This window comes from Myxine glutinosa, chromosome 2 (genome assembly GCF_964187855.1).
Source record: "Myxine glutinosa chromosome 2, kmMyxGlut1.1, whole genome shotgun sequence".
NCBI lineage: Eukaryota > Metazoa > Chordata > Myxini > Myxiniformes > Myxinidae > Myxine > Myxine glutinosa.
The window spans coordinates 159,001,174-159,025,886 of record NC_136262.1 but is presented as its reverse complement, the minus strand read 5'-3'; the positions used below and the strand labels follow the sequence as shown (position 1 = coordinate 159,025,886).

Sequence of the window (24,713 nt, the reverse complement as noted above, 5' to 3'; positions counted from 1 at the left end):
TTCTGGGTGATTAATGTTCGCTCTTTCACGAGCCTCGATCTTGTATACAAAACAAACAAAAACAAAAAAAAACACTTGCTTGCCCATGCCCATTGATTGAAAATAAAGCATGCTTGGATTGGATGTGTTGCGGTGCAAGTCCTGTATGCTGAACAGGACGGCGAGCACAGATCCCTGCATCAGAGAGATGCCTTCAAGACGGTGTTGACGCTTATCCTGGGAGGTCCAGGGAGTATGTTTGCAGTACTCTTGGCAGTGTGAAACTAATTGCATAGATGGGTCATGCGAATGTAGTGGTCCTGAGTGGGAGGCGTTATCCTGGGAAGTCCATTTCTTGGCATATCACTTGTTAATCCAGCGACTTGATAACGTCTTCTGTCATAAACAGTTCCTCATCATGTTAAAGAGCCTTGCAACATGGATAATGGAATACCCTGCTTGAAGATGTCCGATCATTTGATTCCTATAATTTTCTAACAGACTTGGCATTTTAATGAATTGATAGATAATGTAACGAGTGTGTTTTTTGGATGATCCACATGCTAGTGTCTCGGAAAGAATCAAATTTGTTCAGAGAGCCTCGTGTCATCTCGAAGAAGTTACGGGTGCACTGGTTGCTGAACTTGAACGATGAGGCAATTGCATTATGTGGAAACGTGCAATCAGGTGTTCTTCACATCTCTTGTGCCAAATAGGCACTTCAAATTGAGGCTGGAAAGGAACCCTACATCAGGGAGACACCTTCAAGACGCATCATCATCAGGGAGACATCATCATTTATTATCATAAATTCTTCATTTTCAGTCTTTGATTATGTGTAGATCGTTGTAAAATATTCAGGACTTAATTTACATTTCTGAGGAATAATGTCGAGTGTGAAATTTTATATACACAACCACTGAATATTGGCCGGGACAGTGAAAGTGATTTGCCAATGAGGATGCACTTTCCAATCATTTACACTGCTCCCATCCATCTGGGGGAGTATTGTTATTTTAGTTGGTTCAATTGGTGAACAACATTTAATTCCAATAGTTTTAGAGAGACATTCACATTGTTTGTATTACTTTTCAGTATTATAACCAGCTACGAAGATGCATGTTGTTGTTGCACAAACATTTTGCATATTGGAATTGTATCAGAGTTGCTTAAAGCATCCCATTCCAAGACTGGCAAAAAAAGACCAGCAGCAGCCAAACATAATTATTTGCACATATTCGGATAAAATAATGATCGAGCAGAAGTTCTTGAAAAGGAACCAAACAGGTGAAAATCTTATGGCACAAAATCTGGATTGTTTGATCTTCTCAGGTATAACCCCCCACCCAGATCTTCTCAGTCTTATCTCTGTTTTGCAGTGCACGGACAGGAACTGTCATGTTGCCGAAGAAACATTTAGATGACAAACCTCTGTTTCTTGAAACCAATTGGTGGTTTACTTGATTCTCTCAGACATGACAAGATGTGGCACACAAGTTTTTTTTCCTTTTTATTTTGTATACATGGTCAAGGGCTGTGGAAGAGCTGGGACACAGAACATATCAGGACAAAACATAACAAAAGGAAAAACAGGAGACAGGGAAAGCACCAATAGCAAGGCGAAGGGAGAAAGTAGATCGATATGGACAAACAGGGGATGCAGGTAACGATGAGGGATAGGAGAGAACGCAAGGGATGGACAAGATGGACGCATAAGCAAAATTTTGGGAGGGGGTTGGTTTAACAGGTGCAGCAATATGGTTTTGGATGGGGGATGACTTGAGATGGTGGTGAACAGGTTTCTTAAAGACCTGGAGGGGAAAATGAGATTGAAGAGAGTGTGGAAGGTGGTTCCACAGGCAGTGAAAAAGGAATAAATTGAGTGGAGATGAGCAGTGATCCTGGATTTAAGCAGTTTCACAAGGAAGGGGTTGCTCGTGGACCACACACATCCTGTAGATACATGGAGGACAAAGCACAAAAAGAGCAGAGGGTGCAAGCCTGGAAAGAAGGCGGTATAAGACAGAGAGACAGACCACTTACCTGTCTGCGATGGCAAAATGCAAGACCCATAGATTCAGCTTCAGCGTGGGAGATTCTAATTATCTTGATGGCCTTGGTTTCCATGGCGTCAATCTGAGCAAAATGTGAGGCAGGAAAGCTAGCCCAGTGGGGAAAGGAGTACTCCATCGATCTGTGGATGAAAGCCTTGTAGGTGGATAGGAGCTCAGGTATGCCGAGGAAGGACTTTGCATGACGGAGGATTCCCAGTCGGCGTCTGGCTCTGGAGGCCAACTTTTAAATTTGGCTTGCCCAAGAAAGATCATGGCTGAGAGTAAGACACAATAGTTTGAGTGACTGAACCTCTGAGAGGGTTGTTGAGAAAGTAGATGGGAGGGTCTGCGTTACAGTCCTTTCGGAGAGAGAGATAGTGTGGGATTTCTCAGGATTGAAAGACATATTCAAAGTGTTTGACCAGTTTGTAATTTTGTCAAAGTCTGAGGAGCGGGAAGAAGCTATTGCTTGTCTAAGCAGATGGAGTAGTCTCTATCAAAGAGGTTTTCACACATTTGACTCTTCATTACACAAAACAATGTCCCTCACTTTATTATTTGATGCCTGAAAATATCCACTGAATTTTTCATCAATCTTTGAATGTTTCCACCAAATCTACATTCATTTTCTTCATAATTTCAAGCATACACAGGTAGCTTTTCCCAAGAGACGTCAGCTGCCTTTTGACCTTTTGCCAGTGATGGATATGTTGAAGATCCATGCAAGTCTGGCTAAAACACCAGCAGCAAGCACACAAGTTTTTGTCGGACATTGGACAAAGTGTAAGTTCGGTAAGTGATCATGTTGAAAAGTGATACAAACACTGGGTGCCCCCCTTCTTCAGGGGGGATATACAGGTCAGGAACGCTTCAGTATGACCAACCCTGTCGGAGGTTGTAGCGAGCAGCAGTATCTGCGTTTGCTGGGTGTGCACAGGCAGAGGTGTATCCTTAGTTTAATTTAAAAAGGGAATGCACCTCCAATAAAACTATCGAAATTAAAACTGCCTTAAGTATTGGGCCATCCTTGTAAATGCCTTTGCCGACCACTTGTATGGTCCCCCAGTGAAGGAAACCGTTTTAAAAACATCAGGCAAAGCCTTTATCCTCCAATTATTTTCAGTGGTTAATGCCTTTGCAATAAGATCTATTCCAAATTCAACAAGTTGTGCAACTGATCCCAAGAGCCCATTCTGCCAGTGATGCTCATTTCAATTCTCTCCAACCAATTGATCAATTTAGGAATCAAAATTACAATTACTCAGCCACAAGTCTCGCTGCCTAGTTCAGACAGACTGTTCCAAGTGATTACAAGATGTAGAATGAGCGTTCCTGCCATTGAAACAAAATGGGTACAAATGGCAGAGCTAAATCATACTTACTCTGGCACATGGTCAAAATTGTAAAGATTGAAAAACAATTCTAAAGACCACTTTAAAACATTCAAGATTGTTGTTGCTCATGTGCTTTAAAACTACCATTGTATAGTTTCAACAAAAGCAAGTGTTGAAGGATTGTGTAAACCACAACACACCTGAACATTGACGCAAGGTGAATGATACTTGACAACTCCCACCTGTGTAAAAACATGGACAAATTACGTCAAAAATACCACTGGGGTGAAGTGAGCATGATCGGGCATTTCTAAAACTGAGGTATTCAGCAAAACAAATCATTGCGTAACAGTTAGCGGTCATGACCTTGATCTGCCTCGTCTGGGCTCAATTCCCAAACTGACAATAAACTATGTTCAGTCCTTCACAGGCAGGCCGTTTCCATCAGCAAGCGTGTTATCCATCCCAAATGACATCAATGCAGGATCCCATCTGCTTGCTGTTGCCAGTGGCCTTTAAAGATCCCAAGTTTTTTTTTTGCAGGAGTCAGTAGGCTGTTGTATGTCAAATTCCAAAGCACTAAAGCAGAAGTAATAACACACACCTAAAAATGATGCACACCAGTGACATCAATAAAATAAATCGACTCGTTTTTACATGCCGAATCTTACTATAATTCACCAAATGTCTGTCTGTCTGTCTGTCCGTTCGAAGGTACCGTAAAAACTGCTGAACTGATCGCAAATATATTTTCGGTGGGTAATCCTGGGATCCCCAGGAGTAAAATAGGCTATTTAGTTTTCCCAATTTCAGCTTTGGTCTCCAGCATTCTCAGGTTTGGACTCCCGCATAACATTTGCGTTCGCACGACGTTCATTGTGACGTCTTCTTACGTCGAGCAACGGTACCCGCCCTATAGGCGGGACTTCAATTGGGAGGCCCAAATGAAAAGGCTAAATATCGGAAATTGAAGCCTTTTTTTCTTTTAAACGATTTATATAAACATCCGTCATGCGGAAACGTCATGCGGGAGCAAGTATCAGCAGGATGTGGCAGTGTGGGAGTCCACGTTTGCACCGATCGCTGCACCGTGTGCCGCACAAACGACTGCCCCGATCACTGCACCGTGTGCGCTCAAACGACTGCACCGATCGCTGCACAGCTGCATCGATCGGATGTGGCATGAAGGAGGATCTGCACTTCGGCATGAAGGAGGATCATATCTACCAGATCGCTGTCTCCATCGATCTTGCCAAGGCCGTAACACCTATCAGCTCAAAATCTTTTAACTGTTGATTTGGTACAGTTACACGTTTCGGGAATTTGGTACACGTATCGGGAGTACATACGGCACAGCGATTGTGAACACAATTATCGATCACGATCATCACGATCATAGTGTTTCGATCACGATTTGAAAGATGATGGAATAATATTTACCGATATGAACAGTGATGTGGCTTTTATTGAAATTCTCAAGATACTGTTTAGATTTTGATGATTTGCGTGTAATATGATTCAACGGATGTTTATATGAATCGTTTAAAATAAAAAAGCCTTCAATTTCTGATATTTTGCCATCACCATATGCAGATTCGCCACGGACCCACGATCGATGTTTCTGTGTGTGAACGTACCCGTTTGTTTGCGAACAGGTACGTTTTTCATGGAAGTCCTTCATGAACTTGCTCTCCATGATGTGCGACTGAAGGTGCAACAGGAATGTGGAATTTATTGGTTTCATGCTTTAGCATTCAACGTATCTGCATTACCTGTCTGCTTCTGGCCTCCCACCCGTGCATAGCACGGGTATTTCTCTAGTAAAGTTAAATGCAAAGAAAAAAAAGGTTACAGTTATTGTCCAACTACAATTCATCATGATGCACTGTGTGTATAGGGTGTTGCAAAATAAATGATACTTTCCCCCCCAGATTGTATTGACCACATGTTGCAAAATAAATGATACTTTTTCCCCACAGATTGTATTGACCACATGTCCGCGATTTTTTAATTCAAATTTCGCATGCGTCACCATGACGTGGCGCGCACGTTGTCTGTGTTGTCTCCGTCATATTTGCGACTAATGTTCGTGTCTTTGCTGACATCTTTTAAAAGTCGACTTCAAATGGTTTCTGAAGCTAATGGTGGACATATTGACGCGTATTAAACGTGAGTTTTTAATTTTTGAATGAAATATAGCCTTTGGTTGGATTTTCATCCGATTGAAACTTCATTTCATCTTTGGGGAAAAAAGTATCACTTATTTTGCAACACCCCTCATGTGCTCAGACCTACCTGCAGGAGCATAAATTTCTGATAATCTGGTTTTTCATTGAAGCACCAGACTGGCACCCTATAATGCCAAGAGGGGGGAAAAAAATAACAAATCAAATATATATTTTAGACAGCTGAATAATGCATCTTCATTCAAAAACAATAAACTTGTATTTTTACAATAAGTATCTTTTTCAAAGATATTTAATACCAAATATACAGAAAATGTGTTTTTCCATGACATTTGTTGGTGTGAGAAAAACATTCCACCATCCTACATTCAATTAAAGGAAGCAGATCAAAATGTAATGCAATCTTATTCAGATGCCACATAAGCCTCACCCATTCCCAAAAGGACAGCAGAGGGTAGTGTAATCCATCTGAGAGAGGCACACAGACGCTGGCAGCAGTGGAGTTAGAGTTTTGTGAACTTACCTGTGCCTTCCCCCATGCTGTCCCTTAAACAGGAGCCTGCTCCCCCCAAACACTCCCCCCCTCCCCCCTCCTTGTATCCTTCAAGATCTGACCTGGATTCTCCCCGTTGTGTGGAGTGATTGTGTGCTTGTGGCACCACAAGTTTTAATATACCTAAATTTAGCGTATTAGTTTCGGATTTCCATATTAAGAGTACAGTATTTATTTATTACCATTTATTACTACCCACTTTTAGTCTGGGAATCTCTGTGTCATTTTGTGTGCATTAATAAGCATGTTATTAGTCCCCTACCGGTGTACACCGTAAGGGACTATAGGTTTGCACTCCGTCCCTCCGTCTGTCAGTCTGTCGGTCCGTCGGTCCGTCGGTCCGTCAGTCCGTCAGTCCGTCAGTCCGTCAGTCCGTCAGTCCGTCAGTCCGTCAGTCCGTCAGTCCGTCAGTCCATCAGTCTGTCAGTCTGTCAGTCCGTCACGCAAAGAACAGCTTTCCGGACCTTTTTCCTAAACTCTTAATGCGAATGATTTCAATCTTGGCACATGGTTTCCTCATGATAAGTTACAGATCAAGTTCGAACTTCACCACGTTTCGATCATTTTTGACAAAGTTATGGCACTTTGAACTTTGGGAATTTCCCCAACAGCTTTCCGGACTATAATATGGAGTGCGGTAAGTCATAATACTGTCTTCTATGACAGTGCTACCCAATGCCGGTAGGGGACATGTATTGCAGTGCAATACTCAGAATGCTTGTTTCTTAAGAATAGCTATCGCCCGATTGCTGCCAACACCCGCACGGGCAAGCCATTTTCAGTGATTTGGAAATCCCTGGAGAAGACGTAAACTGGGTCAATAAACTAGTTTATGAGACCAGCGGGATACAGATACTATCCAGGAAAAGCAATTGTATTCTCTGGTTAGGCGCAATTTCATTTAATTCGGACATTCGCGAAGCACATTGCTTCGGCGCTGCGGGAGGGCGTTTGCGACCTTTCGCCATTGACTAGTTAGCATCCCAAATCTGATGTTTTTTGGCACATTTCTGTCTCTTGGCTTTGTTGACTATACACAGTAAGTTTAGAACTTGGTTTTTTTTTTTTTTTCTATTTCTTAAGGAATTTATTTAAGTATTGTTACATTTGTGGGGGGTAGGTAAAAGGATACTGTAGGAAAGGTAGCACTGTATAATTAGTAGCATGGACCGTGTGGCGCATAGAAGAAATCTCGATGTAATAAGTAGGGAAACTGTAAAACTGGGTGGGAAACAGCCCTATTGGCTCAAGAGAGAGAAAAGAAGAAGAGTCGGTCGCTTTTGCTCAGGGGAAGAAAGGCACCATCTTGCCGATTGTGCGCTGGTCGTGTTGGGTGTGCGTTGGACTCGCCAAGGAGCTCTGGACTGCGTTGGCAGTATTTTGGCAGGTTTTGCAAAGTGTTGCAGGAGGTTTCGGCGATAGCTGGGCTTGTGGTGAGCTCAAGGCCACGCTGTTCTCCACAAGGACGAGGAGGTGGAACAAAGGAGGCCGTCGTGGCTGCTTGCCACATGCTTGGGCATTCCCGACGCACGGCACTACCACCTTTTTGGGGCACTCCAGTGCAGCAGGCATTGGACCGGACCATTGCCATCACCTTTACAAAATAACTCGTTGGGACGAGCTAAGTGCACTAAAAAGGACCATTTCTTTTCGTTCAGATAAACGCCTCGCAGCCTTCAATCTCGTGTGGGCGGTAACCGCCATATTTGGCTGCCACCTCAGGAGTTAAAGCTGGTTCGGTTATCCGTCATCAGGCGGTCTTAATAGCCAGTGACGTGACAGTATTTAGCTTGAATGCCACGTCTGGAAATACCTGTTTTGCAGAATATTTCTCACTGGGCCTTTTAAGTGTAAAATTATTACGAGTCTCATAGTTTGGGCATGGTGTGGGTTTATATTATGTGCAAGAGAGAAATTCCAAATTAGGAGAAAATGGGGTCGCCCCAGACTTTTGGATTATTTCGACAGAAAGAAAAACGAAAAGCCAAAAGCTGAAGATAAACATTGCAGAATGCATGGAACAACCTCCAAATGGATTTTCTCCAGATATTGCAGTAAAGCAACCCAAAACGGATATCTGATGTTTGACATGAGAAAGGTGGTCACACCAAATATTGAAATTTCATGCATCAACATTGTAAAATACAATTCATTTTTGTTTCTTTTCATAAGGCATGATCATTAAACACCTTGTACTCATCAAAATATGCCAAAGTGGCAATTGAAATGTTTATTTTCAAGGTGGCCAAAGACGTTTGCTCAGTATAATGTATATGAATATGGGAATTTATTTGGTGACTTATTAGCCTCACACAATGCAGACAAAACAAGAAAAGCTATTGTAATGGTGCTGTGTTCATAAAGTCTTTATGCAACTTTTATAACTTTTGATGGATAAAAGATAGAAAAAAAAAAAATGCGGCATGAAAGCGTAATTCAGAGTTTCTACTCAATACAGTTCAAATTTTTAGGCTTCAACATAACTGCCATCTTTCATAATACGTCGTTCAATCTGATTTTCAAACTTATGGAATACATTCTCTAGTTGCTGCTGAGCAATTACCCCACGAACAAAGAGCGAGGAGCAGGGTTAAGCAATTGGTCCGTGCCCGTCCGTCCATCATCAGCTTATGATCAAAGAACAACTTATTTAAATTGAATGTTGTATTTTGAACACGAATCAGAACATGAATAGGAAGACAAGTTTCTCGTTTTAACGTACTTTGGCTCTGAATTCATCCCGACTACACATCCGCAAAGACTAGTGAGATAATAATTTTAGTCCATCTGCCATAAAACATTGCCTCAAAAAGGGAACCAGGACAATTACATATGGGCAGGGTACAGCCCGAAGTACCCCGTGGGAGTCCTCACCCCCCCTGGTCAAAAATCAAGGTGGGGAACCCGATCAACGAAAGGGTGGAAATCACTCCATTTATGACGAAACGTCTGATGCCCCATGTGGAGATCGGTTTCTGAGGTTTGGGTCATGGAACGTAGGGACAATGACAGGGAGATCAGGAGAAGTGGTGGAAGTATTGGTCAGAAGAAGAGTGGACATATGTTGTGTGCAGGAGACGAGATGGAAGGGAAGTGGTGTGAATGGTGAAGGGTAGGCAAGGACAGAAATACAAGTTTGTGTGGCAAGGGTGCCTGGAAGGCAGGCATGGTGTTGGTGTCCTGTTTTCTGAGGAGTTTGTAGACAGTGTGGTGAGTGTGACTAGAGTGAGTGAAAGGTTGATGATGGTGAGAATGATGATTGGAAAGCTCTTGGTGAACATCATCTCGGGATATGCTCCGCAGGTCGGTCGGAGCGATGAAGAGAAGGATACGTTCTGGCGTGCAATAGAGAAGCTGATGGAAAATGTGAAAGATGAGGAAGTTGTTGTGGTAGGAGACCTAAATGGACATGTGGGAAGGAGTATAGACGGTTTTGAGGGAGTCAATGGGGGTTATGGATATGGTGTGAGGAATGGAGAAGGTGAAAGGGTTGTGGAGTTTGCTGATGGAGCTGTTTTAACGATTTGCAAAACTCAGTTCCAGAAAGCGGATAATAAGCTTGTTACATACACGTCAGGTGGGTCGACGACAACCGTCGACTACCTGATGGTGCGTAGACGAGATAGGGGGCACCTCCGGGACACAAAGGTGATCCCGGGTGAGGAGGCTGTTTCACAGCACCACTTGGTTGTCTGCGACATAAGGGTGAAAGGTGCGAGGAGAGCTCGGCAGGTGAAGTACCAACCGAAAATGATGGTGTGGGGGCTGAAAGAGGTGACAGTGAGGGAGGCATTAAAAGAAAGGCTGAGTATGGTAGAGGATGATGTGGTTGAGCTTGAAAGTGGTTGGATGTCAATGAAGGAGCCGTTGGTGAGGTATGTGGATGGACAAAAGGACCACCGAGGCACTCGGAAACATGGTGGTGGGATGATGAAGTTGGAAAGAGGATTGACGAGAAGAGGAAGAAGTTCAAGGAGTGGCAGAAGGCGAAGGGTATGGGGGCAGAAGAGGCAGAGCATGAAAGTTATAAGGCAGCCAAGAAGGCTGCAAAAAAAGAGGTATCAAAGGCGCAGGAGGCATCTCAGAAAATGTTCAGAGAACGCTATGGATTCAGAAGAGGGTCCGAGAGCGGTATTCAGGATTGCAAAGCAGATAGCGAAAGAGAGGTGCGTTGTGATGGGGGTGAGTTGCTTGAAGGATGAAGTGGGACAAATCGTTGTGGACCCAGATGGAATTAAAGGAAGATGGAAGAGATATATGGAAATGCTGTTGAATGCAGAGAATGAATGGGCCGGCAACAGACTAACCCAGTTTTAGGACCGGCAGAGAAGATAACTGAGAAGGAAGTTGAGGAAGCGATAAAAGCAATGAAGAGTAGAAAAGCGGGAGGGCCGACGGGAGTTGTGGGAGATATGTTGAAGGCAGCGGGAAGTTGGGGTGTGAAGAGAATGACAGAGATCAGACGACTTCCGTTTCCGGTCTTGCTGGCGAGGGTTCGTTTATTCGCAGCTCTCCACGCTCTCCATCGAAATCGAAGTTTAGTAATTGTTCCCATTTGTATTTTCGTTATAACTGTATTTATTTTATGGTGTATTGTACGTATATGGTGTTCCGACGAAGATTTTCGGTGCAAATCTTTCATACCTGTATTGAAAATCATGTTAATTCGTGTCGTGTCTTGAGGCCTTGTACAGTGTACACTGTACAACCTTGAGGCTTTGTTTTTCTCTCAGCGGTCCGTCATTTTGTGATCCAATAACTTTCGTTCTCTGTTTTCCCAGTCTTTTCACCCCATAGCCTACTTCCTTATGTAAATCTCAACTAAAAAAAAACAAAAAAAAAACATTTCCTTCTCTGTTCTCATTCGTTTATTCATTCTTATTCGTTCGTTCGTTCTTCGACCACGTGTTTCTCCCCCATTTCCCCAGATAGATTGTCAAATTTCAACTCGTTATTTTATCGTCCATGCATTATTGTTTGATTATAGTTAGTTTTGGTTTGAATTTCCTGTAACTCGTAATTAATTAATCGTGTTCTGCTCCTCGTGTGCGGCCTTGTAGTTGTACCCCCGTCGGTGTTTGTTAACTTAAGCGTGTTTTGCTTGGCTCTTAGTTTTTTCCCTTCTACCCCGAACATAATACTCTATCTGACATTCTAAATCCCCACCCCCCCCCCCCCCCAAAAAAAAAACCAAAAACATTTATTTTCCTTTCTCCACGTGTACTGTTGTCTCATCCTGTATTTTCTGTCCAGGTGTGCTGTTCGCCCCGCCCCCATTATCTCCTTGCCATCCACCGTTTGCCCTGTTCACGTGACTTGTGGTGGTCCCTCTCGGCTCTCCCCCCGTTGGTATTTTGTGCATATAAGATTGATCACGGTTCTGTTTAAATATTATTTAAATATGTTTAACCTTTCCCCTTCAGTGTTTTATTCAGTGGTATATTACAACACGCTGCTTTTCTTCCTATTTAAAAGGCTTTTCTCAATTTCCTCTCCAACTCATTCCACTTCAAAAAAAAGAAATTCAATCTCTTATACGTCTCCCTCACTACATGGTCTAAATTCACATTCATTCCATCCCTCCTCCATCGTTCTGAATCGGATTGCTAACTTGAAAATCACAACAAACCCAATTTGTTATCAATGTTCGTCTTTCATTAATCATCCACTTTCTAAACTCCCCTCTTGCCCCTCCCATCCAAATCCCCCCCCTTGCACCTACACTCCTAAACTCCCCCCTTGCCCCTCCACTCTTAAACTCCCCCCTTGCCCCTCCACTCCTGAACTCCCCCCTTGCCCTTCCCCTCCTAAACTCCCCCCTTGCCCCTCCAATCCTGAACTCCCCCCTTTGCCCCTCCCCTCCTAAACTCCCCCCTTCCCTCCAAATCCCCCCCTTGCCCCTACACTCCTAAACTCCCCCCTTGCCCCTCCACTTCTAAACTTCCCCCTTGCCCCTTCCCTCCTAAACTCCCCCCTTGCCCCTCCCCTCCTAAACTCCCCCCTCACTCCTCCCCTTCAAAACTCCCCCCCAACCCCTCCCATTCAAATCTCCCCCCATACCATTCCTCTCCAATTCTCCCTCCTCCTCAAAGCTGCCTCCTCCCCACTTCGTCTCCCTTCTATCTCATACCTCCACCCCCCCCCCCCAACCTTCTACTTTCCTCTGCCCCCCCTCAAACAACCCCTCACTGTGCCTCATCCCTTCACCATCAAACCTTTCATCCTCCTCATCCTTCCCTTTCTTGGAACTCTTCTGCAATCTCTGACACACTATCAACTGCTCTCCCTACCTCCCCCTCTCATCCTTCATCTTACCCTACTCCTCCCCTCCCCTGTCCTGTACCCGATGCTCCCCCTCTCTCTTCATTAGCGGTATGGACCTCAAACATCCGGGGCCTTCGCTCAAACCTGACTGATCTCTCCATACAGGTTGCTTCTGACAATCCAGACTTGATCTGCTTAACAGAGACTTTCCTCCTTCAAGATGTCTCTGATTCCTTAATATCTCTTCCTGGTTACTCCCTCCTCCGGTATGATAGACCTGAGCCTCGGCCTGGTGGTGGGGTGGCTATCTTTATCAAAAACTCTCTTCCTCACTCTCCTTGCACTGCCCTCTCTCCTCCTCACCCCCAGGAGTACCTCTGGCTACGGCTTCCTCTCCGCTCCCACCTTTTGTTCATATGTGTTCTGTACCGTCCCCCAAACAGTGATGACTCCATCTACATTTCACTGTCTGACAACATGGACCAACTTCTATCCACTCATCCCAACTCTCTCTTCCTCATATGTGGTGACTTCAACTGTCATCATGCCACCTGGTTGGGTGTGGGTTCCTCTCTCACCAGTCATGGCACCTCAGCAAAGGACTTCTGTGACTCACTGGGATTGACACAATCTGTCAATTTCCCGACCTGGATCTCAGCCAATGGAGTATCTTCTCTTCTAGACTTGGTTATGACAAACTTCCCTGCTAATGTCTGCTGCTCTTCTTCTGCTCCAATCGGTTCTTCTGATCATGTGCTTGTCAAAGTGGACATCTCTCTGGCCATTCTCAGAGAGCCTCCTCAGCATCGACGAGTCTGGCATTTCACTCAGGCCGACTGGGACGGTCTTCAAGCAGCCATCAATCGTCTGGATTGGTCTCCCATCTCCACTGCCTCGGACATCAATTCTTCCTGGGAATTCTTCCAAAGCAAACTGATCTCTCTCATGCACAGATTTATCCCATCTCGCCTTCAGTTGTCTTACCCTTCCTCCTTCAGTTGTCTTACCCTTCCTCCCTTCCATGGTACACTGAATCTTGTGGTGAGGCAGTTGCCCTGAAACAACTTGCCTTTGCCTCTTGGAAGGCTAATCCAACTGAAGGCAATCTCAGTTCCTTCCACCAAGCTCGGAACAAGTGTGTGTCTACCCTCAGGAGTGCCAGGAAGCACTATCTCTCCTCACTCAAGAATGAACTCTCAAACCTGTCTCCTTCCTCCAAATCCTGGTGGCGTCTGGTCAAATCCGTTTCTGGTGTTTGTTCCCCCTCCATCCCCTCCCTTACCTCAAATGGCCACACAGTTGACATCGCACGTGACAAAGCCGAATGCCTCAACTCTGTGTTTGCCTCAAAATCCTTAGTCCCAAACCCATCTCTCTCTGTTCCCACCTTTCCCAGTCGAACCCAACTGCTCCTGGACTCTGTGTCCTTCTCTCCTGACAAGGTGGAGGAGTTTTTGTCAATCCTCGACTCTGATTCTGCAACTGGACCAGACGGCATCAGCCCACGGGTCCTAAAATCCTGCTCTGCCGCTCTATCTCACCCTCTCTCTGTTCTTTTCACCCTATCTTTTGCTCAAGGTCGTCTGCCAGCATCCTGGAAATCAGCAAACATTACCGCTTTACACAAAAAAGGTGCAAAAACAGATCCTTGCAACTACAGACCAATCAGCCTGCTCCCAACTATCAGCAAAGTCATGGAATCCATCATTGCTTCGGATATGAAATCTTTCCTCTTCTCCAATGGCTTGATCTCTGATCATCAATTTGGTTTCAGACCAGGTCACTCTACTCTGGACATGCTGCTTCTGCTGTCTCAACAATGGATGGAGGTCCTCAATGCCAAACAGGAAATCAGAGCTGTCTCCCTTGACATATCACGTGCCTTCGATACGGTCTGGCACCCAGCTCCGCTCACCAAACTCTCCTCCTATGGTATCCATGGAAATCTCCATGCATGGCTTGCGGACTTCCTCTCTGGTCGTAGTCAACGTGTGGCCCTGAATGGATTTCTCTCATCTCCCCTTCCTGTTCAGGCTGGAGTTCCCCAAGGCAGTGTGCTGGGCCCTGTGCTTTTTCTGGTCTTTATCAATGATCTCTCCGACTCTCTGGAAAATCCTCTCTATCTCTTTGCTGATGACTCCTCTCTGCCGCTCCATTCCTCTTCCCTCAGATCGGCAGTCTGCAGCCTCCTCACTCTCTGAAGACCTGGACAAAATCACAGACTGGTCAAACAAGTGGAACATGTCTTTCAATCCTGACAAATCTCACACTCTTACTATGTCTCTCCGAAAAGATCGACTGGACAACCCTCCCTTCTACTTTCTCAACAATCCTCTCCAAGAAGTTCTGTCGCTCAAGCTTTTGGGTCTCACTATCTGCCATGATCTTTCTTGGGAAAACCACATTTCCAAGCTGGCCTCCAAAGCCAGTCGCCGACTGGGCATCCTCCGTCGTGCGAAGTCCTTCCTAGGCACACCTGAGCTCCTCACCACATACAAGGCTTTCATCCGCAGCTCAATGGAATACTGTTCTCCCCTATGGGCTGGTGCTCCTGCCTCACACCTAGCTCGTCTTCACGCTGTTGAATCCAAAGCTTTCAGAATCATTGGAATCTCCTGCGATGAAGCTATCTCTGAGGGCCTTTCACTCACTCACCGCAGGCAGGTAGGTGGTCTTTCTGTCTTCTACCGACTCCTCTCCGGCCTTGCTCCCCCAGCTCTCTCTGTGCTCTGTCCCCCAAATATTCCTACAGGTCGCACAAGATCTGCCAGCAACCCTCTGATGGTTAAACTGCCGAAATCTCGGCTCTCTGCTCACCTTCACTCTTTCATTCCTCTTTTCTCCCGCCTCTGGAACAAACTCCCACACTCCTTTCAATCCCACTCCTCCCTCCAGGTCTTTAAAACAGCTGTTCACCACCATCTCTTATCTTCCCCCATCCAAAACCTTGATCTTTTCTACCCCCACTAATTCACCCCAGATCCACCTTGTTTGAAATTCCAACTTCTTTTTTGGAAGTCCTGGCAGTGTCCATATGTTTTATACCTCTCCCACCCCCCCCCCCCCTTCCCATGCCTCCCCCCCAAAGCCCTCTCCCTCCCACAGATCTCTCGATGTCTCCATGTCTCTCGGTCGCTGCTCTGAAATGTTGTGTTTGTGTCCTTCCCCCTCTCTCCCCATCTTGTCTACCGCTCCCGATGTTATTTGTTTTATGTGTCTGTTTGTCTTTCTGTGTGATTAATGTTCGCTCTTTCACGAGCCTCGATCTTGTATACAAAAAAAAATAAAAAATCTGGTGGTGAAAGAAGGCCACATTCCAGTGGATTGGGAACTGAGTAGTGAGTACCCTCGTCCCTCCATACAAGGGGAAAGGTGACCCTCTAGAGTCTAGAGTAGGGGTTCCCAACCTGGGGTGCAAGATGGAATATCTGGGGGTGCGACAAAGAGCGGCTTGTGTCCTTGTCGTCGTGTGTCACGAGTCATCACTCAGCCACCTGCAAGTGCGCCTTTTGAACATGACATAAAACTTTTAAGTCGTCTTTTTTCTTTCTCTTTTTCTGTCTCTGTCTCTGTCTCTCTCTCTCTCTCCTCAGAACATGGATAATGAGGTGATACGAGAGTTAACTGCTGGGCTTCCGAGTGTCGAGGAGGATGAGCGATGCATGCTCGATTCCCCAATTTCAGCTGATGAACTTGAAGCAGCTGTGCGGAGCCTGAAAGATGGGAAAGCTGGAATAGATGGCCTGCCCACAGAATTCTACAAGACCTTCTGGGCCCTTGTGGGACCTGACTTACTCGATGTACTCGATCAAAGCATACGTGTCGGAGAACTTCCGATGTCTTGTAGACGAGCAGTCGTTTGTTTGCTACCAAAAGCTGGGAATCTTCAACTGATTGATAACTGGCGACATGTCTCCTTATTGTGTGTTGATTACAAGATTTTCTCTAAAGTACTTGCTAATCGTATGAAGACTGTGATCAGTTCAGTTATACACCCGGACCAGACCTACTGTGTGCCTGGAAAATCTATTTATGATAATATTTTTTTGGTAAGAGATATTATTTCATGCAATAATTTCCTGTGTGACGATTTTGGATTGCTGTTTCTTGACCAAACTAAGGCCTTCGATCGTGTTGACCACAAGTACCTTTTTTCTGTCCTGAAAGGAATGGGGTTTGGTGAAACTCCTGTATACTAATACTCAATGTATGATGAAGATCAACAATAGGTTATGCTCTCCCTTTCCTTTCCAACGGGGTATTCACCAAGGTTGCCCCCTCTCTGGGCTTTTATATATAGTCGCCCTTGAACCACTCCTTCGGTCTATTAGACAGCAAATACCTCAGGGAATGAGAAGTATAGAAGGAGCAGAATTTGTGCAGACGGCTTATGCTGATGATGTCTGTGTTTTGATTAGAAGCTCCAATGATGTCTCTGCTTTACAACGTTGTATGCGAGATTTCTCTGCAGCCTCTTCCGGTGGGTTCAATTGGAATAAAAGTACAGCATTATGGTGTGGCAAAGGCAATCTCTCTTGTGTATCACCACCCTCACTCCCACACAACCTGGTCTGGAGAACGGACGGGGTTAAATATCTTGGAGTGCATATCGGTAATCATGAAACAGAAATGAAAAATTGGGAAGGAGTGTTGGAACAAATTATGCACAGATTGAAAGCATGGGAAGGACTGCTGAGGTCCATCTCCTATCGAGGCCGTACCCTTGTCATAAACAATCTGGTTGCAACAAAATTATGGCACAGAATTATTGCTTTACAGCCATCAAACCAACTAATTATGGCTACTCAGCGAATGCTAGTAAACTTATTTTGGAGTGGCTACCATTGGCTGAGGCCTGAGATATTTTACTACCCCCGGAAGGAAGGTGGCCAGGGCATTGTTGATATCTCTGGTCGAGTTGTGGCCTTTCGGCTGCAGTCTCTGCAGAGACTACTGTTCGCTGAACAGCTGCCCTGGCGGCCCTTTGCATTTTTTCTGTTACAACAGGCTGGTAGACTGAGATATGATCGGCAGCTTCTTCTGATAGACCTCGAGCATGTAAATTTTGCCTCTCTTCCGAGATTCTATCAGAGTTTATTGGACACTTGGAAAAGGTTTGACGTCCACCGCTTCCTTGAGGGCTATAATTGTCGAATGTTCCTTCAAGAACCCCTTTTCTTCAATAACTTTTTTCCTGGTATCCCTCATAGCCATGCCCTGATTAAAAAATTTATCCAAGGAGGGATTAACAAAGTATGTGATCTGAGAGATTCATCTGGAGTTAAGTGGAAACCTGCTGGTTTGGTGGCAACCTCAGTTGGATCTCGGTCTGTCCGACTTGTAGACCAAGTTGTACGTATAGTCATTAGAAAATTTAGACAGCTAAACATCGGCTGGGAAGGTGTTGGTAACATTGAGGACTTTCGGTTAGGTTTCCCTGAAATCAAAGTGCTCCTTTCGTCTTCTCTTCAGCCGGAGATTGAACATACCCCCCCTTTTCATCTTGTAACTAAGATTGGAATCCGTGATCTCTCTCGACAAAATAAGAATGTACCCCTCTCTGGGAGAACACGAGTAGCTTTGTGGTCAGAGCGGTTCGGGTCGGGGTCTCCGTCTACCCCCCTTTGGCCTCACATGTACACCTTACCAATACATGGTGTGTTAGCGGACATACAATGGAGGTTAGCACACTGGGCGCCTTCCCTCCAATATTTTTGTTCACCGTATTAACAGCTCACTGCCAGAAACTTGTCCTTTCTGTGATCAGAAGGAGGATTTGTTTCATGCTTATGTACAGTGTCGTAGACTGACATCGCTTTTCTTGTTCCTTGAATATCTTTTTCACCAACTGTCCTTCCCTTTCAATATGCATATGTTTATATTTGGTGTGTCTTTCAGGCCCACATGTAGAGATGTGGGTGTTCTTCTCAATTTTTTGGTTGCTGTTGCAAAATATGCGATATATAAATCTCGGAAAATTAAAATAGATAACGGCTATGGCTCTGATGCTATTTCTATTTTTAAAGGGTTTGTCTCAACACGACTCAAGCTAGAATTTGATTTCTTTGTCAGTAATGGAAACGTCCAACTTTTTGAGAGAAAGTGGTGTATTGGCAATGTTCTGTGCTCAGTCGATGATTCAAAAGTGGTAATTACTTTATAATTCCTGATTGATTTGACTTTTTTTCTTTGGAACTGATTGCTTGCATATATGTTTCTTCCTGTGTCCTTGAATACATTTCTCTCTCTCTCTCTCTTAGTTTTTCGCTTAATTTGCTCCTGATGTATTTATAGCTCTTGCATGAGCATTTCCTTTAAAATTGGTTGTGGTTTTGTTTGTGTCTTCCCCTTTGGTTTGTAAAATATATATTTTTGTATATTCGCTGGTTTCTTTTAAATACCCTTTGCTCTTTTGTGGTGTCTTCATGATCCTTATGCAATTTCTTTAAACTGGTTGCTTTGTTTTTTTTTTACAACTGCTTTGTGAAATGTGTTTTTTTACAACTGCTTGTGAAATGGCTTTACATTGTTTATAATAAAAGGACACAAAAGTCAAGTCTCTCTCTAAGAAAAAAAAAGAAGGATGGGAGATCAACCAAGAATGTTGTCATTAAACACGTGTTTCGTTGAACGGTGACTCATGAGGTAAATGCTCAAATTTTTTTTCAAATTTACGTTTGAGCAGTCAATAATATTAAAATTGTGTGTAATTTTTTTTTCGTAATCAACCGCTGTCACAACGGGAACCCAACGGGTTCACGGGTCGTCTCGTGTATTTATATAATTTTTTATGTGTCGCTTAAATTGCTTCCCCATGACGAAAAATCACCGCACGCCACTGCAAACAACGTCTCAAACCAATAGTCAAACACGTTCCACTCCGTATACGTTATTCTTTTTTTTGGTCTTTTTTTTTTCAGCACAAACTCTTATCGTGTAGCAACTTGTTGTAACATGTATATTGTATACACAATTGTATACTTTTTACATATTTTATATTTTTTCTCATGAATGCTCATATTTTTGAATATATAAAAATAAATTTACATTATAAATTTACACAAGTATCAAGGACATTTCTCTGCATGCTTTGGCATCAAAAACATTGCCTCCAAATTTGAAGAAAGTCCTTGATACTTGTGTGAAGATCATCAACTGGATCAGGGGGCGAGCTTTGAACCATCGCATCATAAAATCATTTTGTGAAGTCTGGCAAGTGAGCATTCAGTTTTGCTTTTACACACAGAAGTCCGTTGGTTGTCACAAGGACAAGCTTTAACCCGCTTCTTTGAACTGCGGGAAGAAATCAAAATTTTTCTGGAAGAGCGTGAATGTGATCTGGTTGGGGCATTGGAATCACAGCAATTCGCCCAAATGCTGGCTTACTTAGCTGACATTTTCACTCGAATGAATGACCTGAGTGTTTCTCTTCAAGGAAAAGGGATAAACATATTGAAGGCTTGTGAAAAGTTGAATGCCTTCAAAGAAAAGTTACGTCTTTGGCGTCAAAGGATGGAAAGAGGCAATCTCTCAAATTTTCCTTCACTTGAAGAGATGGTTGATGACGCTGGATCCATAACTCCTACTGTGCATGAAAAAAATTGTGGCTCATTTGGAAATGCTGTCAGCATCGTTTGATGGACATTTTGCTGCTGGAGACCTGAAGATTTCAAAGAATGGATCATGAATCCATATTCCTACAATATGGAGAAAATGTCAAATGATGAAGAACTGAAGGAAGATCTTATTGATTTGCGGACAAATCGAGCTCTTGAAATGCAATTTGAAAGCAAGACTTTGGAGGGGTTTTGGTGTGCAGCACTGGATATGTCCCCAAGACTTGGTGGAAAAGCACTCCGTGTCCTCATTCCATTTGCAACGACATACTTGTGTGAATCTGGATTCAGTTCTCTTTTGTCAATCAAGACAAAATCTAGGAATTGCCCGAATCCACAGGCAGACCTGCGGATCGCAGTCAGCAAGAAAGTTCCACGTTTTGAGAAAATCATGAAAGAGAAGCTGGAACAAAGAAGTCATTGAATTTTATGTTCACAATTGGGATTGATTTTACTGTTTCAAATTTTTTCTGTGTAAATTAAAATCTAATTGCTCAATTTATATTTGCATTTCATGCACCGAGTTAAAATCTTATTTTTTGAGTTCAATTTGTTCACCCACAGTATTATGTGGTTCAATTTGTGGTTCAAAAATATAGATGTCATTGAATTTTATGTTCACAATTGGGATTGATTTTACTGTTTCATTTTTTTCTGTATAAATTAGAATCTAATTGCTCAATTTATATTTGCATTTCATGCACCGAGTTAAAATCTTATTTTTCAGTTCCATTTATTCACCCACAGTAGTGTACGGTATGTGGTTCAATTTGTGGTTCAAAAATTTGACTTCATCTTCAAATGTGATATTACTTTTGTAGGAGGTGCGGACATTAATGAAATATTTCCTAGGGGTGTGGGGCATAGAAAAGGTTGGGAACCACTGGTCTGGAGTCTAGACCAGACTATGGCTCGTATAGAGCGAGAAAGTTATGAGAGCAATGAATGGGACGAAGGCATTGGAAAGGGTGATGGAGAAGAGGATAAGGAAGAAAGTGAAAATCGACGAAATGCAGTTTGGATTTATGCCAGGAAGAGGAACGACAGACGTGCTTTTTATTGTAAGGCAGTTGCAGGAGAAGTACATGGAGAAGAGGAAAAAGTTGTTTCTTTGGTTTGTTGATCTGGATAAAGCATTCGATAGGGTTCCAAGCGAAGTAGTGACCTGGGCATTGAGGAAGTTGTTGTTGTTGTTGTTGTTGTTGTCAGAAGCCCAAGCATAAACCTGTGAAAGTGTTCTGGTACAGTGAACGAATCCTTGCCAACATCTTCTGGATGATAGGTCTATTGTATTAGCCATTTATCCCTTATCCCTATCCTTATTTGTTAACGTCTGTTTGTTCTGTTGTGCCTCATGGACAGCCAAAGGAGGTGACTTAGAGAGGGAAGAGGGGGTCCATGGGGGGGTAGCTTTTCACGAGAAAAAGACATGGGCGCATCAGATTTAGACTAGGTGCGTGGCAGCAGGGCGTGCCCAAGGGGCGTGGCTTCCTCTGATTATAAAAAGCCCACTACACACACACACACACACACACACACACACACACACACACACACACACACACACACACACACACACACACACACACACACACACACACACACACACACACACACACACACACACACACACACACACACACACACACACACCCTCAGTCTGCATTTGGACAGTGAACAGTGACAGTGTGAGTTTTGGCAATGTACCTTGTGGAAGAAGAAAGAAAATGTCGGTTTTCATGAAGTGCTGAAAGAATATTGTGTTACTTAACAGAATGGTATAAAAAAAAAACCACCTTTAGAGGCCATTTTTCCCCGCAAGCGGGGGTTGGCCTTTTTCGGGAACTGTGGTTGTTGTTGTTTTTCGGTCCCCTTTTTGAAGCAATGTTTTACGGCCGGATGCCCTTCCTGACGCCAACCCTTTTTGCCACCTTTAACGACAAGCAGGGAATTACCAGTGAACTGGTACTCAATTTGCCGACCTCGGAAGGATGACAGGCTGAGTCAACCCCCCTGGCGTTAATTCAGCGATTGACCGGGATTCGAACCCAGGATCCTAGGATCCTAGGATCCTAAGCCGGCACCCTAGCCGCTAGCCCAACACCAGGGCTAGCCCAACACCACTTAACAGAATGGTATAATAAACAGAATATCAAAACTAAATTGTGTGACTATTTATTTTCTTGCCAGGTAACTTTTCTAGCCAAGCGTGACTGACTAGCCAGGTAACTCTGCTAGTTATTCTTTATTTCGGACTTCAGGAAAGATGCTGCTTGATCAATTACTTTTGACTTGTCTGTAGACTTGTTTCTCCAAATCTCAACTTCTGCCTGAGCTTTGGTACATTCAATAACGGCCTCTTGCAGAGTAATATTGTAATGCACAAAAAGAAGCTTCCCTTTCTTGTCGTGTAAAATATGAATACTCTCCCGCAAATCAAATTCCAGCTTCCAATAAAGATGTTTCTTTGTTCCTTCTGTTAAGCCTTTGAATTTCAATAAGGACTTCCCACTTTTATGTTTGTTTCATCGTTTTAACAATTATTTTGTTCACAATGATGTCATCACGTATGCACTGGAGCAGTTCTTCGTACGATTCTACCTTCAAGACATATGCTTTAAGCTACTGATCACTCCCTGTCTTCATGTCGTCGACGTCTGTATCTTTTGTGGGTCTTGTGTTATTTCTATAGCAAGAAAAATGATAGTGCGCTTCTGCAGCGACTACGTCCCTGCTGGTGACGGCTAAGATTTTTGAGTCAAATTTTTAAATTGCACATTCTCGAAGCTTTTTATCAGCCATCAGCTCTACTGCTTTGACGAATGTCTCACGTGTACTTGTTCCTTTGTGTCGTTTCACTTTTCCACAGAATATGCATTATTGTTCGTATATTCGTGATTCGGATGATGTCCTCCTGCTCGGCCGCTTGGAAGGGGAACATTCAGATTCAATTTCATCACCAGAGATTAGGTGGGCTTTGCGTTTCAAGGCATCTAGATCTCTTTACATTGTGAATAGGCTTCTACATTTTCTGTGATAAAACAATACTCGGTATTTCTTTGTCTGTGACAGACTTGGCGATGTCCAGAATAGGAGCTTGATTTTTTAATTTTGCCAGCTTCCAACAGTAAACATTTTGTGGACTTATTAAACTGTCATCCTGGTCTGTGAAGTTATTCCTTGTGGATAATGCATTGTCTCAGCCGTTTATTTGCTCTGTTTGTCTATCACCACCACCTGAAATGAAAGCGATGAAATTACATGCAGTTACCATGGTTACTAAAGACACGACATTACCACCAACAACAATTGACGAATCGGACGTCACAAAATAAAAACTTTATAATAAATAAATAATAATAAGAAATATATATTATAAATAATAAATAATAATAATAATAAATTAAATTAAATATTAAATAATAATAATAAATAATAATAAAAATAAAATAAATAAATCCAGGGACATATATATACCTTGTCAAAAATCATACAAAGCATTACTCCCCCTAGATGGTAGCGCCCACCCCTCCTGGCTCATAGCATAAATGTCATATGCTCGGGCCTATTGACTTTAATCATGAAGTCAGGGGGCAGGGAGTGGCGGGAGCGTAGGGTGGTTGGGGAAGAGCTGGTCTGAGTACCTTTCCCATAAGAAATGGTTTCCTTCGAGGCGAGACAGGTGAGTAAACATGGGAACAGCTCCATTGACAAGCCATTTGAAATTCCACCAGCCTTAATGATGGCCACAAAGGCTGTTGCCAGTTCAGCCAGACATTCTCCTGGGAGCACGTCAGCCTATTTGCAAGGAAGACATTCAATAAGATGGCATCAACAAAAATAATCATGCACAATCTTTCGGGACAAAATGTCAGCTTAAGAATAATAAATTGCCATCAAAAACAGAGAAAGTTTCATTGCAAACGTCCAACACAGAGCACAGCATAGTCAAACATTCAGCTTCTTCAAGGACGGTAATCAAGAACGAAAGTAAACTCGGCAAAATAAAACTATCATGCTGCAATGTTTTCTACTTTAAAAGCTGAAATAGTAGTCACAGAGGAAACTAGAGAGTTCATAGGACACCTTACCCCACTTAGTCGTAAGAGACAATGACACGGACGGGGTCTGCGAGTGGCAAATTTGATTGGTCGTGATGACGTAAAATGACGTAATATCTTTCCAAGTACTGCCAAACGTAGAGGTTTTGAAAATGCCAAAACACGATCTACGTTGTAGTGTTCAATATTTTGTTTGAGACACAAGATCTCAGGCTCGTAATAAAAAAAACAAACAAACACACACACACACACACACACACACACACACACACACACACACACACACACACACACACACACACGGGGGGAGATGTGCCATCAACTACTTCCCGGGATACTCTGGGTACCAGCGGCGCCGCTTTTCTCACCGTGCTTTTCTCATGGAGGAATTTCCTCCTTCCTATGGATGCCAACCAATGGGGATTGTCCGAACTCTATCCTTTTAAATTCTGAATGTCACGAAAGGGAGCAGCATGTACCATTTTCAAAGTCTTTGGTATAACGCGGCTGGGGTTTGAACCAAAAAAACAAGGGTTTACACAAAAAAGGTGCAACAACAGATCGTTGCAACCAAAGACCAATCAGCCTGCTCACAAACATCAGCAAGGTCATGGAATTCCATCATCGCTTCTGACATTAAATTTCCCTCTTCTCCAATGGCTTGAT

General features: G+C 43.5%; 1 protein-coding gene across 2 annotated transcripts in view; it reads right to left on the bottom strand.

The window, feature by feature from the left end:
* FANCI (FA complementation group I) overlaps positions 1-24,713 on the bottom strand; it is a 129,749-nt gene that overhangs the window by 75,660 nt on the left and 29,376 nt on the right. For both annotated transcript variants that reach the window (XM_078771854.1, XM_078771855.1), the window contains exons 5-7: positions 23,631-23,784; positions 5,663-5,720; positions 3,568-3,609 (exon numbers count right to left, since the gene is read on the bottom strand). In XM_078771854.1, coding sequence (XP_078627980.1) covers positions 3,568-3,609; positions 5,663-5,720; positions 23,631-23,784 — 254 coding nt within the window. The remainder of the gene's footprint in view (positions 1-3,567; positions 3,610-5,662; positions 5,721-23,630; positions 23,785-24,713) is intronic.